The 16,064-nt window shown below is 48.5% G+C and overlaps 1 protein-coding gene across 10 annotated transcripts in view; it reads right to left on the reverse strand.

The window, feature by feature from the left end:
• The window catches only part of DLGAP4 (DLG associated protein 4), a 1,951,934-nt gene that overhangs the window by 155,642 nt on the left and 1,780,228 nt on the right, over positions 1-16,064 (reverse strand). Inside the window, exon 1 of one of the 10 annotated variants that reach the window (XM_069652309.1) lies at positions 11,041-11,223. The exons of the other annotated variants lie outside the window; for them this stretch is intronic. Within the exon in view, the coding sequence (XP_069508410.1) occupies positions 11,041-11,065 (25 nt within the window). The 5' untranslated portion in view covers positions 11,066-11,223. Of the gene's footprint in view, positions 1-11,040; positions 11,224-16,064 lie in introns of those variants that run through there. 10 annotated transcript variants of the gene reach the window in all.

The raw sequence follows: 16,064 nt of genomic DNA on the forward strand, positions 1-16,064 counted from the left end.
CTGCGCCAGCCTTCCCCCAACCGGCGAACCATGGGACATGGCCTCATGACTGAGTGGGAGCGGCTGCGGCGTTACCTGAGGGCAAAGAGGCAACTGCCCAAGCGGCCTTGGCACCACAGGTACCCTGTCGTCCACCTTGGGTACCCCTGCGTTGGCCTCTTTGACTGCCAGCTCCTCTCGCTTTACCGAAGGACGAGTAATAGCGAAAGGAACCACCCCTCCACTGCTGTCCCCTAGGACGAAAAGGCAGAGGTTGGCGAACTGCAGCGCCCAACGACTTTGCTGCAGCTTTTGAGGTCTGCAAGCTCTCAAGGCTCTTGTCAGCCTTGCTGCCAAAAAGGTGTTCACCATCAAAGGGCATGTTGAGGAGCCGGGACTGCACATCAGGAGCAAACCCCGACTTCCGCAACCACGCAAACCTGCGTATCACGGTGCTCGCCGCCATGGACCTACTGACGCATTCAGCTAAGTCCAAACCCGACTGAACGGACTCACACATGGCATCCTTACCATCCTGGACCATAGCAAGGAAACCATCCCGTTCGTCCCCTTCGGGAATATGTTCAGCCGCTAACGCAACACAGTTCCACAGAGTGTGTGTGAAACGAGACAAGGCACAAATGGAGTTGGCCCCCTGAAGCGCCATACCACCAGAAGAAAACACTTTCTTCGCCCAGCCATCAAAACGTTTGTCGTCCCCATCAGGAGGGATGGTAGGGTACGACGCCTGCTTCGCCGGGGCCGAGGCCGCCTGCACCACCAAACTCTCCGGAGTGGGGTGCCTGGTCAAGTAGCAGGGGTCGCTACTGGCTGGACGGTATTTTCGCGACAAGGATCTGCCCACCGCCGGGAGACTCTCCGGAGCAGTCCAAGCCGCCGCCACCCTTCTCTGTAAAGCCATATGGAACGGCAGTACCGGGTCAGTTGGGGAACCAACATCAAGGATGTCCGTTAGAGCATCCTGCACAAACTCCCCTGGGGGAGCAGACCATCCCAAGTACTCAGAAACCCTAGCCATAAGGCGCCGGTACGAGGAATCGGCATGAGACCCAGGCTCAGGCCTACAAAACTCCACCTCCGGAGAGGTGTCCAGTCCACTGGCATCATGCAGTGACTGCCTCAAATCGTCAAACTGACTATGGCCCGAGACAATTTCATCTGGAACCTGACTAGGAACCAGGCCATCAGAATCCTCATCCGCCTCTGAAATATATTCCAGGTGGCGAAAAGAAGGCACCCGAGAGTGCTTGCTCTTAACCAGAGCCTTCCTAGGGGGTTCTCCCGTGCCACGGGGTACCTCCGACACGAAAGGCGTCGAGCGAATCGGCGCCGAGAGAACCGGCATCGGCGCCGAGAGGATCGGCATCGAGGAAATTGGCGTCGATGTCCGATGCAGCGCCGCCAGCATCGGCGGCGTCGACACAGCCCTCTAAGCCGGAGCCCCGAGTGTGTCCCTCGACGACCTGAGCGTCGACGGCTTCGACGACTTCCTCGGAGCCGGAGCCTCGAGAAAGCCTGTTGAAGCCCTCGACGCTTCAGACGTCGATGTCTTCCTCAAAGACCTCACAGGTGCACACGGTCTCGAAGGCGTCGAGGACCGGGACCTGGAACGGGTACGTCGAGAACGAGTCTCCTTGTCCGAACAGGACCTCTCCCGTGACTCGTGCCGACCACTCTTGCGAGCGGTGTCTCTCGACCTCTCACGGCCGACCCCACTCGGGGGCGCGGACGGCTTAGTACCCTGCGACTCAAGAATCGCCAGCATTTTCTTCCTGAAGGAAGACCATTCCTCCGGCGTCGCACGGCTGGTGGGGTAAGCGACGTGCCGGGCAGAGTCCTCCGAAGAGGACCTGGAAGACGACCGGTGTCGGCGCTTCCGAGAATGCCTCGAAGAGGCTGAGGAGTGGCGAGACTGACTCCTAGAAGGAGACCCACGAGACTTCCGACGATGACGCGGAGAGTCACCCCTCGAATCATCCGTCGAAAGCCCCGCAGACTTCGACTTCCGGGGCTTGGACACCCGACCTACTGACAACTTCTTCTTACGTTCGCGTAAGGCTTTGGACGTGAGCGACTGGCAGTCGATACAATCATCCGTGTCGTGGGCCTCCCCGAGGCACCAGAGGCAGGCGTCGTGCGAGTCCGTCACCGACATCTTGGACCCACACTCACCGCACTTCTTGAAGCCCGGACGCGGGGTCGAAGACGAAGTAGAAGACATCTTCACACGAAGGATTTTCACAAAAACGAACAGGTTCGAAGAACCGAGAAGAACAGAACTCCAAAGAGTCGAGGCGTTAACCGAGATTCACGAAGCAACACATTCGCGGAAAAAACGGAACCGAGGCTACGGGCGTCGTGCGTCCTACTTATCACATCGGATGACGTCGGAGGAGGTCCTCGACGACGGCGCATCGACGTCATCGACACAGACAAAAAAGTTTCCGAAGCAGCACAGCTGTGGTGATTACATGTCATAGATATGGAATACGTCGGAGGACCCAATCCCCTCGAAATACTATTTTCCTGCATTATCCAGTTTGCCATTCACCCGTGTGCACTCATGGCATCTGCTATGCCAGATTCCCCTACGTTGCCAGGCAGTCTCCATGTTTTCATAACACAAACAGGGCTTAAAAATACCCGTAGGTAAAACAGGACGCAAATATGTAATCTGAAAGGTCTACAACTGCACATCAAACCCAAATGGGAAAAATATCACCACACCCAATGACTCGTAGGCCTGCGAGAAAACTTACGAACTCAAGTCCTTGAATGCAAGGACAACAGAACAAGGGCATTTCTCTGGAAAAGGCAGCCACAACTCCTGAAACACGCAACATCCTACATCTCTAGATCTACTGTCAATGCATGATGTCAAAAGGGACACGCAATCTTGGCATGCTCACACATCGCACAGGGGGCTGTGCTAAATGGTGGTAAAACGAACTAGGAGGCCAATGTTTACGTTTGCTTAGTACACAACCTCTAGTTAATCAACTTAGTGACTACTCCTAGGCCATAGTCTCCTTCACTACACTGCATGGGCCTCCCTTACTAGAAATGGAACCTTTCCTCCCACCAAAATAGTGGTTACCCTTTAAATTTGAGGCGCGCGAAGGAACGCCCGTTGGCGCATGTGCCGCCCTTCAGCGCCTCCTCTTAGTCCCCTTTCTACGAGTCTGCCAGTCTTACGAATCTTAACTGCACTTTAGGGAGGAGGATGGAGGGTTGTATGGAGGAAAGGGGACTATGGACTAGGAGTACGTTAGTCACCAAGGTGAGTAATTTTTTAACTACCCACACTTCCCATCCCCTTTCCTCCATACTGCATGGACAAATACAACAGACTTCATCCCTTTAAAGCAGAAGTACGTTACAACGCAAACCAATTCCTGAGTACCAATTGACCAAACGCCACGTCAGACATAGTGCTGCTGTCCAAGCAGTAATGCTTGCTGATGGGATGCCCAGGTAGCCGCTCTGCTGATGACTTGCCATTGTATATGCCATGGAATTTGCCATAACAGCATGTGCATGCATGTTGGCTGGGCAGTCCTTGTTTTGCAACTCATAAAAGCTTCCACAATAGCCGCACTCAGGTAACCCATACCAGTATTGTGGGAGGACCCACAAAGACCACTGGATAAGACCAGGGGGCAGGGATTGTCTCCCCCCCACCCCCTGGCAATAGGAAAGACCAGGGGATGGGGACGGTCCGCTCTGCCAGAAAGGGAAAAGGAACCGGCTCTGCCCAGGGCTGAGGGACAGACTAAATGGGGGCCAGGGCCAAGATAAACCGCTGGATAAAGCACAGCGGTGAAGTAGTCTTGGAGTACCTTTGGGTAACTGGCTATGTAAATCTGTCTGTGTTGCACCTGGCAGCCCATATTCAAACTGTGTGCTGCATGCCAGTGGCTATGCAGATGCGCCACCCAGCTGTGTCTAGATACTGATGACTCAAGTGCTGTGCAATGATTTTAGCTTCAGCCAGCCCTGCTTTGATTCTTACCTATGAGCTGGAAGATCTGGCAGGAAGTAGGAAATCTCCCTCCAGAGCTTTTGGTTGGCCGCTGCGAGCATGGGCATCCGCATTGGCCTGACTGAGATGTAGGCCCGAATTGAGATGGAAACCAAAAGGCGGGAGGAACGGTCCTCTATTAGAAGTGTAGCAGCGGCTGCCGACGTAGCTGCAGACTGTGGTTTCCAGTACATAGATACAGCTGCAATGACTGATAAGTGAGGCCATGTCTGCGAACAACAAGATGTTTTCACCTTCTGCCAGCCTATATTTGGCATCAAGCTTTTTATTGACCGGCTGTGTCGAGTGTGGTTTGACTCAGCCCTTCCACATCTTTTTGCAGCGGTATGTGCTTGTTGTGCTCAAGGGGAGTACTTCAGTCAGCACCACATCCTCCGGTTGTTCTTGCTGAGGAGTGTGAGTGGTGGGTAGAGGGAAAGCCGGTGAGGGAAATGCCCACAAAACCCCACAAAAAAAGTTTAAAAAATAAAAAATAAATCAACCAACCCCACCATACTGTCAAGGACGGCTTTCTCAGCATCGTCTTAGTCATCTGTATCTTGCTGTATCTGGGCATCACCTGTGACAGGATTAGCTATGTTTAGATCCTGCACCCACTCATGGATGCATTTGGGCAGAGCCAACCCTGAACTGTACTGCCCCAAAAAGGTGGTGTCAGTGGAGGAGCTTCTGCTGTATCCTGAACTGCAAGGTTTGCGAGCGGGGAGCGGTTGTGGTTGTACCGCCATCTGCTCTGGTATTTGCGGCTGCGTAGATACCAACAGTTGCACAGGGGCTTGTAGCAGCACCTCTTAGAGCAGGTCTTTTAGTAGATCTGTTATTTGTTGTGCCCTCATTAGGGTCGTACATTTGTCAAAAAAGCATTCTTTGCACGCTGGGGATGACTGCCTTGCCGTGGTAGGCGTATATGTGGTCAAAGAGTCCTGCTGGGCCCTGGTCTGGCCTGTGTGTAGCTTACCTCTGTGTAATGTACTGACAGAGGGTACTGGATGCCGTGCAGCAGGCGTGTGCATTGGCGACCTCTCCATCCTTGGGGTAAATTCATGAGTTGGCGTAGGGGGTGGCGGTACCTCCATGCACTCGGCCGGAGGAGTACACGCTCCTTCTTGGGCTGACAACTGGTCCCACGATGCTGTCGCTGTGTGCATCCACACTGTCAGAAATGCGAGCGAAGCTGTGGTCTGGCGCAGAGCCTGCAAGAGTAGGTCTCTTACTACCCTCAAGCTCTTGTTCGGTACTCGCATGCTGTGAGGAATTCAACCATCCGCACAGTGGATGTCTGCTCGCCTGGGCTTTTTTTAACTTTCTATATGAAATTGAACGATGGTAGATCAACCTCCGGAAAATGTGTGGGGCTAATCCACACACATTTTCCTATGCTCACTGCACAACATACACATGTACTCTGGGTGGACACAGCATACAGGCGCAGCCCCCGCCCCTTGTCATATTTAGTTGGGATACGACAGTCAGGGGTACACCATATCATCTCAGAAGTGGGAGGGGGGGGACCTTCACCCTGCCATGGCCAGCCTAATTAACAAACAAAGGCTCCATATATTCGCCCTGTCCTTTTGTTTAGGTATGTAGCTGGTGTCAGTTTTCGCATACTAATCAGAGTTTAAATCAAACAGGCCCACATGGGGCCTGGCTGCAGAGGCCAACGAAAGAGACAGGAAACCCTAACACCCTTTCATATGGACTGTCAACCTGAAGCCAGCTCCTGCCCTTAGTATCGATTGACATTGAAATGTCAGGTTTGTTACTGCATGTATTCCAGTAGTCATCCCTGCAGGCAGACCCCATTCAGAAGGTACGAGTATGTGGTCTGAAGGCGCCAGAAAGTCCGGCCGCTGCAGCTTCAAGGGAGACCTGCCGCTTGAAATCAGGAACCAAAGAGAGCTCCATTGAGCCGAGAGACCCTTTGATCCACAACAGACAGGAAGATCGGTGGGACTTGTCATTTTACGACTCATTGCTTCCTTTGTGTTGAAACTAAGAATCCTTGAACAATTGATGAATTACAATGCTGACTACCCTCCTGTCAGCACCCAGAGTGCATCCCTGTTCCTTCTTTGAAATAGTCTGTCCTCTGCATTCATTTACAGGGTGGGTTGTATTTTGTAGTGTACTAGAACGGTCTGTTGTGATAATAATAAAGTAGATATTTTTATACAACCTTAACTAGACAGTCCCTTTTATCATTGGGTAATTGTATTTTCGTGTTACGCTCACCTGGTATCCACGGGGACGCCACTCAGCCCTGATTGATTGATATTGTGCCTGGAACCCTCTTCCCGATCCCGGGTGGTGCCTTCGATGAAAGTCGGCCCTGAAAGCACAGGAGGACTGGGTTCAAGACTGGTCGGCTCAGTTAAGGTCTTCTCCCACCTCCCCTGGGTTCGACCCTTGGGCCCTCTCCTCACTTTATTGTAGTATTCGGAGTGCTCTCCGTCCTGCCTTCTTTGCAGGGGTGCATAGTCTCCAGTGGGCTAGGGCGACCAAGTTACTTCACTGGTGCGAGCCCATTCAAGTGTCTTTAAGGTAGGTCTTAATGCAGCAGTCTTTGTATGATACTGTTCTTGCCTTCCTTTCTTTTGTGGTTAATGTCTTTTCTTTCTCCCTAGGTGAGCTGGAGATTCGGCGTGTCGTGCTGGTTGGATTGAGTACTTGCCGGTAACGGATTGCCGCAAGAAGCGCACTGCAGTTTGGTAAGTAACGCGCTATGCGTGGCGCTATTTCGCCTTGTATTTGCTAACCTGTGTTTCTTCTTTCCTTACAGGTCGTGATGGTCTTCTCCGGTGGGCGTGGCATTCCAGAACAATGCCGGAAAAGAGGGTGACCAACCAGGTGAGGTTCTCGTGATGTTCGTGGCTTATGCCGTGAGTAAAGCTTTTCGAACGTTGTCTTACTCCCTCTTTCAGGCTGTTTCGTTCCGGTAAGTATGCTGTGTCCAGAAGATGCAGTTTGCTGGATGGACGAGCGCAAGTAAGCAGAATCAGGGACGAGCGTCGGGCGGTTAACAGGATGGAGTTTGCAGGTAAGAGTCCATTAATGATGTTCTTTTTCTCCTCTGCAGGCTCGTTGCTCCAATGATTGCCGGTATCAAGGACACTGGACGCTGTGAGCATTACGCTGCAGGCTGCAGAATAACGCGAAGAGTGTTCTGTTGCGTAGGTGTGGTTTAAATAGCCTCCCAGCAAAGTAGTCCAGGTAAAGTAGTCCCAGGCTATCACACCCAAAACACTATACCGCATAGTCTAGTTCTAGGGAACTAGGCTATGTGAGTGCCTCCATGTTGACTGCAGGCCCAAGGAAAATTAGTCCCATTCAAAGATGTTCCTCATACCGAATAGGAGCCTGGCGCCAAAGGCGCCAGGACTGCCTCCCAAGAGAGTCTTGGAAGAGGGTGTAAGGCCTCCGAGGCCCTAGTGGAACCCCGAACCCTGACCTTACCTGGCACGTGGACATGTCTGTGGGGGTTTTGGTTAAGGGTGTTGACATTTTGCAGTGTTGTAAATAACCAGCAGGAGCCTTGATTAAGGCGGACTTGGTATAGCCTATGACCGCCGAAACATGAATAATACAGGGTACCCCAGAAAAAGACAGGTCCCCTGTACCTAGATTTTGGCTAACCACCATCTTCCACATCGGCAAAGATAACTTTTTGAACCTGGATTCATTTTCTGTTCTTTTCTAAAAATACTTTGTATTTTATGGGTAACTGATACCTTTCTTGTCCCAGCGTGTAACTGACGTGTAATTGATTAATGGACCATCAGCCTGCACCTGGACTATTTGAACCTCAGAGGAAGAAAATAGCCTTCTCTTACGCATTGCAATCTTTAAATTGTCTTCAAATTCTTCAACTTAGTATTCATTATGTTCCATTGTTGATTGAATGTTAACACATGTATTCCTCACGAATTGCAATTGATTTTGTGTATATACTTTATTTATATGTTCTACTTTGTCTCCCTTTTGGGTTATGTTGTCACAATCAGAAACAGCAGGTAGAGTCCATGCTCAGAGAGTAAAATAAAATAAATTCATGTTTGTCTGCATTGAAAAATGCACCATTATTGCTTACTGCTGGCTCCTACTTTTTCCCTTTTCTTCCTTCATGTCATTTTGACATATGCAATTGACTTCATTGGTTTTGCGAGTGGTTATTCTAAGATTCGTATTTAAGGATCCCCAACTAAGGAGACCTTAACATACAGAATCAGGACAGATCCAAACAGATTCTTTCCACCAAACCTTTTGTCTTTTTATGCAGCGAATGTAGGGGTACACCTATTATGTTGACACGCAAATAACCAGCGATCCACGACCTTTCAAAAATAAGGCTGCCGTTCCGTCCATGTTACCAAAATTGGACAAGGAGGTTTATAATTTGCTTGTGTTTCCAATCTGTTAGGATCCCTTCTGGGTGAACTAGAGGTGTGGGGCTGATGATGGTTTAGAAATAGACATTCATCGCATGCCCACTGGTGCTCTGGAAGTGGATTGGTCACACATGCAACTCAGGTATAGACCCAGTAGTGCTGGTGATTAAAAAAAAAAAAAAACCCTGGATGTAGGCCCGTTGGTAGAGCAACGCCCCTTGGGAAAAGTCCCGGTATGAGAGTCTTGCGGCCCTTCAGTCTGGTCCCGGTGGGGTCTCAAGACCCCTCTGCCCATAGGCCGGTAGCTGCGAAAGCCTTGACTGGTTGTAGGATCGATACGATCCCTCCTACGAGGACGATTCCCTGGAAATAAATCTCCCTTGCGGGGTGCTTTGAAAAAGGTACTTACTGTGGCAGACTTAGCCTTCCGTCTAACAAACTCCTTAAGCTGCTCCGGCAGTGACCTGGAGAAAAGCTCCCTCCACCCGGCTAACCATAAAGTACACAGCCCTCTCAGCAGTGATGTGGCACCAGGCACTGAAGACAAAGTGCGTGAGGATCAGACGCAGGGAACAACCAGTCACAAGACAGGCACCTACTCAAACCCGCCAGGATCGACATGTGCCGGGGGAGGAAAGGCATCAGAGGGCAGTGAAAAATATTTAAAAAAAATGTTTTAAGTTAAAAACAGTAGGGAAAGGTAAGGCGTGAGGAACAACAACAAACATTATCCACCAGAGCTGTGGAAGAGGTTCGCTCCCATCGACGCGGAAAAGAGGACTGGGGTGAGGCGACAGAGGGTGGGGTCTGAAGAGCACGTGCGCCCATAGCTGCAACTCTGTGCACCTTAAATTTAAAAGGGGAAATTCTTTATTGGTGAGAAAAAAAAAAAGTGTTCCATTCCAGTGACTACTGAGGGACGCCCATGCAGTATGGAGGAAAGGGGATGGGACGTAGAAGTATGGGCACTATTACTTTTTTTTTTTTTTTATTACTTGTATATAATCAACTAGAAAAACATGATTTTTACAAGAGGTATCATTCTTAGTTTCAATAAGTTTCGAAGACCCACACAGGTGCAAAAGGCGGCGATCAGACGAGGCGTTAGAAAGTTGAGGTGAAGTCAGGTCAAGGAGGAAATTTTTTACAGAATAAAAGTGGATGTTCAGCCGAAGTCTGATTCGCCAGTATGGGCACTATATGGTACAAGCAGTCTGCTAGTCGAAGATGAGCAATTTCTCCTTAACACGAAGGAGAACCAGGAAAGCTATGTAAAGATGGTGCAGCCACTCTAGCTGCAGAATCGCTTTCACTCCTCCACACTAACTAGCTTCAGAGCTCCCGGAAGAGCAGTGCCATTATTTTCTCGTTAGAAATTGTGGTTTGGTGGCTCAACTTAAGAAATTGTCAACAGAGGGACGCAATGGACATCCACTCTGCATCTGTTGGCGTCTATGTTTTACAGTGGGCAATTAAGACCCCCTCGACCCCCCACTTTGCTTCTCTTTCAAAGTAAGTTGCAACAAGCAGTGCCGAGATGGACATTTTCTGTGGGATCCTACAAGCGACATTAAGAGAGGTTGGGCGATTGCCCCTCCCCAAATAAACATTTTTCAGAGGATGTTGCAAGCACAGTATAAACATTTTTACACCTTTTCAATATAAAAAGCTGTACTTACAATATGTTCTGCAGAATGCAATCCCAACAAGGGATTTCACGGAATTCTGACCAGCCGTTCAAGCAGTCTAGAGGGTACGTGTTTCGACCCTGGTCCGACGACACGGTTCGAAGCCCAGCTTGGGTATTGTTTAAAGCAGATCAAAAATAGAAACAATTGAAGAGTGCACATAGTGGGTAATCCAAGATCCGGGTAGACTTTTTTTGCTTCAGCCAGGAAAATCTAGCCCAATGCCCAGCACTGGTTACAAGAAGAAGCAAGACAGACACCAGTATGCACCCTGTGCTCCCCACCCCCCAACCCATCCCTCACTCCGATGGCTCTTAGCTCCTTCGAGTGGCTCGACAGCAAATTCTAAAATCACAATAAATAATAGGCTCTCAAAAAGCACAGAATAGGTCTACGCTTTCCAAATTGTGGCAAGCACTCACTTAACACACTAACTCAACATTTCCATCGTGACCTGGCAACACAGTATATGGGGCACCAGTGCTAGGACAGGAAGCAGCAGCACTGCAGGGAACCAAGGTGAGCGCTTGTTCAGCGCACCCCCGAAGCCTCCAGTAGGCGTGCAAGAGACAAGGACTTGCTGCATGCAATTAACAACATCCAACTCAAACAAGATCTGTAATGAAGAAAAACAACATTTAGAAAAGGGACGAAGGAGGACAGAAGAGCGGGAAAAGGTGATTAAAAGGAAAGGGACTGTGGGTAGGAGAAAAAAAGTCCTAATCGGGACTTCATCAGTTGAAATTGGTATCCAGCAATAGTAATAGACATTACATGGTGCCACTAAATTTGAGGATTGTGGTCAAATCACCCCACTGATTTATTTCTCAATTACAAAACATACAAAAGCGCGTGGAAACCGGCGCAACAGTTTAAATGCTACATAAAAAGAAATGGGAATTTACAACCTCTGTTCACTTACGGAAAACTCTTTGTCCAAAATGCATCAAAATGATTGGGGAGCCTTGTAATTCCCAAGATCTTGCCCTTGTGCACGATTTCTTAAACCTCCAAAATAAGACGGGTAGCAATATTATGTGACCCGTTTTCCCTCGAACATTTTTTGTCAAACTCCAACACCGTATTCGCACTGGCTAAAAGAACACACCTGCCACCCAGCTCCAGTAATAACGTCTTCTCAAGGCAGCCTTTTACGCGATCTGAAGCATTTAGACTACTGTGGGCGTGGAGCGCGTTTATTCACAAAAGAAAGCCTTGTCTTACAAACGGAGCAGTCGGGGGCAGAAACTCCAGAAGAAGCGGAGGCGAGAGAGCGCAGAGTCTCTCAGCATGCAGGAATTCAGACGGCAATGATGTCAGCCATCATCTGGCCCTTCGCCAACACGTCCCCACTCTTACTACAATGGCAGCGCTTTCGCTTCCAGTCCCTCAAAATTCCCCGAGTCTGCCAAAGGTTGGGTCGGCTTTTTGCAAATGTTGATTTACAGTATTTTCTTTACACATCCAATTTGAAAGAGGTTTCCGAATTGAATTCTAGCAAACATTAAAAGGGGGTGAGGTACAATCGGGTTTTGTTCGGTAATATGGAAAAAAAACATTAGATGCTACGTCAACAACAGTGCACAGGAGCATTTTTTAAACATATTTTCCACGATGCCTTTGCCCACAATACATGCCAGTATAAAATAAAAAAATCATGCCGGCTGATCCGAAACATAAAAATACTGGCCTTACAAATGTAGAAGAGTATCCCCACATAAGAACAAGTTTGCTTTTCCCATATTGCCAGTAAAAATAACATGCCACAGTAAGAAACCCATGTCCATACAGGGGCACTAATAAGACCACTCATGTGGCTTTGCCCTTAATGCCACAAAAATATTACGCGTTTAGGTCAGGGCTTTCGACCAGTCTCGCCCCCCCCCCCACCCCCCAATTGGTGGATTTCAACCCCCGGCCTGCATACACACTCATTCACATTAGACAACACCTCAACCCAGATGCATACACACATTTTCTTCACCTGCTTCCAACCCCAGCTTGGGGCCGGCCAGACACACACGAAGTTGAGGACGCGTAGTTCAGGGGCAACCTCACCCTTACTGGTTCCAGAAATGTGATGGAGAGCCACTGACTTACTGCCCCAGAACCTATAAAAGTGTGGGGCGGTGCACACTGGTGTAGTGGTGGCCCCCACAGTCTATCAGGGTAAAGGCTGGGCCGGGGCACGCAGCGCAAGGAGGCACTTGAGGGGCGGAGCTGAATGTGATATGTGGCACGTGTCACATGCCATATTGAGCTCCAAGCCCTTCTTGTGCGGTCATATACAGGAACCCGGAAGCTCTCCCAGCTTACTGGTTCATGACTGAGCAGCGCGGAGGAGCCAGGGGCCAGGAGTGACGGACCGAAGCAAAGCAGGAAAACAAGTAATGCAGATTTTAATGTGTGTGTATTTTGCACGCGTCAGATGCATGCATGTGGTATGTAAATGTGTATGAATGAGTAGGAATATAACAGAATATTCTTTGAGGGTGTGTGACAGTGTATGTGAGAAGGTATATGGGTGAGTGTGGGTAAGTATATATATATATATATATATATATATATATATATATATATATATATTCTGGGTGGATGGGCGTGTGCCTGTGTGGAGAATGGTGACAGGTGGGCAAAAGGGGATAAATGGGAGGGTGGGTGTGTGTGTGCAAGGCCCCGGGATGCTGTGCATCAATAGAGCATTTATGACACATCCTTAATTGACTTGGCACGTTTTACTGGTATTTTCGGGCAAAGCCAAATTCATAAGTGTTAGAACATGGCTAGACTGGCATTTTGGGGTTCCATGTGTTAATATCTCTGCAAAAATATCTTCATATTTTTGCGGCGATATTGACCCATGGAGCCTGCGGGGGACACCCACGCATTATTTTAAAATGTGCGCGGGACATCCCCACTCCCACAAAATATCCTCCCCAAAAATATTGCCTTTGGCGAGACAAACTCCCATAAGTACGGCAATATTTTTGGTGGGGATATTTTGTAGGGATACCCATTTTGGTGCAGCCAGTCTAGCCATTGCTTACTGTGGCATGACGTTACTGGGCATCTTTGATAAAGCAAGCATGATAAGTGTCCTTATGAGTTTAGACTGGTCTACATTGGAACCAGTTTGAATTGCGGCCCGTCACTTTTAAATGGCCAAACCAACAGGAGTATGTCCTTACATAGAAGCATTAGCAAATATAGGAAGAGGCAGTTTTGTACCTGCATCTAATAATGATAGTATAAAAAAAATGTCAAACTGGCATGGGTTTGTGGAGCCAGCATGAATATGTTTTTTATACTGGCATATATTGCAGGCAAAAGGCACAAAGATACATTGGGAAATGCACCTGTGCACTTTTGGTGACTTGCAGCCATTGTATTTTTTCATGAGTTACCCTACAAAACCGATTGCAGATCGTCTAGCCTTTTACCCAATTTGTCACAGAATGTGTGCTGTAGAAGGCACAATTTTAACCTAGTATTCAAAACATTTTCTCAAGGCAAAGGGAAGAATCTGCCCCTGAGCCGCCTCGCCACCCCAGTTTTCCATTGGTTTGGGCTACGCTACGCTCAGTTGCAATCGCATACTTGTGGAAAATATTTACACCCTCCAATAAAACAACTAACCAGCAATCACTGGTGGCTGGTATATTTGTGGACCAGGCACCACCCCCACTTTCAAAGGTAGGTGAAACATTTAAGCTTTGATTAAAAAACATATTTACATCTTTCACCTAGAGTAGTGCATGCCCCTGTAGCAGCATCATTATGGACATTGCACACACATGGTGTTCAGGGCCAGTTTGGGGTGTGGTGTGCACTGTGCTTTGTTAAGGAGCTTGGGAGGGGGGGGGGCTCAGCATAGCTCGCAGGGGTCCCCCAAATTGTGTACTACTCCACTGGCAGTGCAGGAGCAACCCCTACAGACCTTTTTGCCTGCACTATAGTCAGTATGCCCAATGGGCCATGCAAGGCTGTGTAAGGAAAAACGCCCTCAGCCTTGCATGGAACATTGGACATGAGTGACTGGGGTACTGTAAGCGAAGTAAAACCATATTACCAAAGACACAGAAGGAGCATGTTCACAGCGGCTTGCTGCAGCTGAAGGGGTTAAGTATTATCACTGGGCTGTCTTGGTTCCTCCACAAAAGGTGGCGCGTCAGAGCACAGTTGCCTATTGTGGCTGACCCACCACTGTTCCAGGAAGTCTGCACATTTCCTAAAAGGCACCCTTTACTTGCACTGGTAACTTTACAAGTGCAGTTTAAGATCATATGCACAGTTTATAGGCAATCTGCACAGGGCACACTGTTTTTGAGGGTCTTTTCTCATCAGAAGCTTAGTTTTACCTGCTCATCTGCAGACCATTACAGCTATTAAAAGAGCTCCAAAGGGGGAAGTATGTCCTTGCTCAAACAACATTAGTATGCGGGACAAATGTGGCAGACAATCGAGTTCTCAAAACCAGGGCTGAATTTAGCGAACCAAGGATGGTTTCTGAGCATGCTATGTACTGCTCACACTTGCCCTCCGGCCAGACTACACAGCCCAATGCCCCCTCGCTGTACACCATCTCCACCAACACCCCTGACTTCACTCACATCCAGTCACTGCCTCGCCTTTACTATGCGCTGCAGCGCACAATGCCAGCCATGGAAGGTTGAGGGGATCCACGTGGATTCCCGCATTACATTTCCCCGGAGTCCATCTTTAGTGATGGATTATTTTAAATATGGTCTCAAAAGGCATCATGCGCTCGCCACAGGCCATTATTTTAGATGGAAAATATGGTTAGGCATCTCCCTTAATCCCGGTCTGCCAATAGTATTAATCCCTGTTCCATGGGCTGTATGTATTGTGTGCTAGCGGCCCAGGCCTATTAAATACGGTCCTGGGCTATTATGACCCTGCATAGCGTGTCCAACAGGCTAGTCTCGTGTACTAGTAGTAGTGTCAAGGCATTTTAAAATTGGGGAGAAAGTTCAAAATGTGCAATGTTTTGATGGCCTTGTCCTGGCGATCATGCCTATTCCGTGCTTGCACATTATTACTTTGACTATGATAACAAAAAGTATGCCCTGGAGCTGGATAGATTGATGGACAAAGACTTCCAGGAAAGAATCAGAAGATCCCCCCTTTTTTAACGGATCCTGGCTCTTACAATAGCAGTAGAGATTCGCTGCGAACATATCCGTCAGCTTTGAAAACATGGCTGGCTCTGAAGGAACTCTTGTTTTAATATATTTATTTTTTGGAATTGCCTTGTGTTCCTCCAGAGACTGATCTGCAGTGACATCTGCGTCCAGTGTGCATTACGGATGAGCCTGTTGAGGAGTTCTGCTTGAATGCATATTTGTAGCGGTAGATGCCTGAACTATTCCCACATTGCACCCCATAGTAACAGTGGCAAGAAGTCGAGCAAAAACACGCTTGAAAGATAGGTGGCCTATTCCTATAAGAAAAGCCTCAGCTCCCCTCATGAGTTAGGTCCGGAAACAACAGGTTTCTACAAAAAAGGCCACCTTCATCTTGTGAATATAATAGCAGGCATATGGTGCAGTGGTGTCTGCAGGAATTATTACTTGACCTGTTCAATATTATTAAGGACTCTGAAGAACAAAACAAAAAAAAAATCTTTCATCTGCAACAGCATTCAATTAAGTAATCTAACCCATTACAGGTCAGGTAATCAGTTACAAGCCCGAGTGAAGCGAGGATTCCAACGTAAGCTCCCGGGACATTGCCCCTCCAAGGGTTATATTGCTATTAGTACCATTGGATGTTGTACCAGGGTACTAATGTTTTATTACAAGCTGAGAAACGTCATGTTTGCCATTTCTTAGCTTGCAATAAAACTACAAATCAAGATGGCCACCATGGAATGGCAAGAAGGGAACTACTCGTAGTCCCTCCTCCCTTTCCATGGCAGCAATTCAG

This window comes from Ambystoma mexicanum, chromosome 3p, assembly GCF_040938575.1.
Source record: "Ambystoma mexicanum isolate Mex_15411 chromosome 3p, UKY_AmexF1_1, whole genome shotgun sequence".
NCBI classification, from domain to species: Eukaryota; Metazoa; Chordata; class Amphibia; order Caudata; family Ambystomatidae; genus Ambystoma; species Ambystoma mexicanum.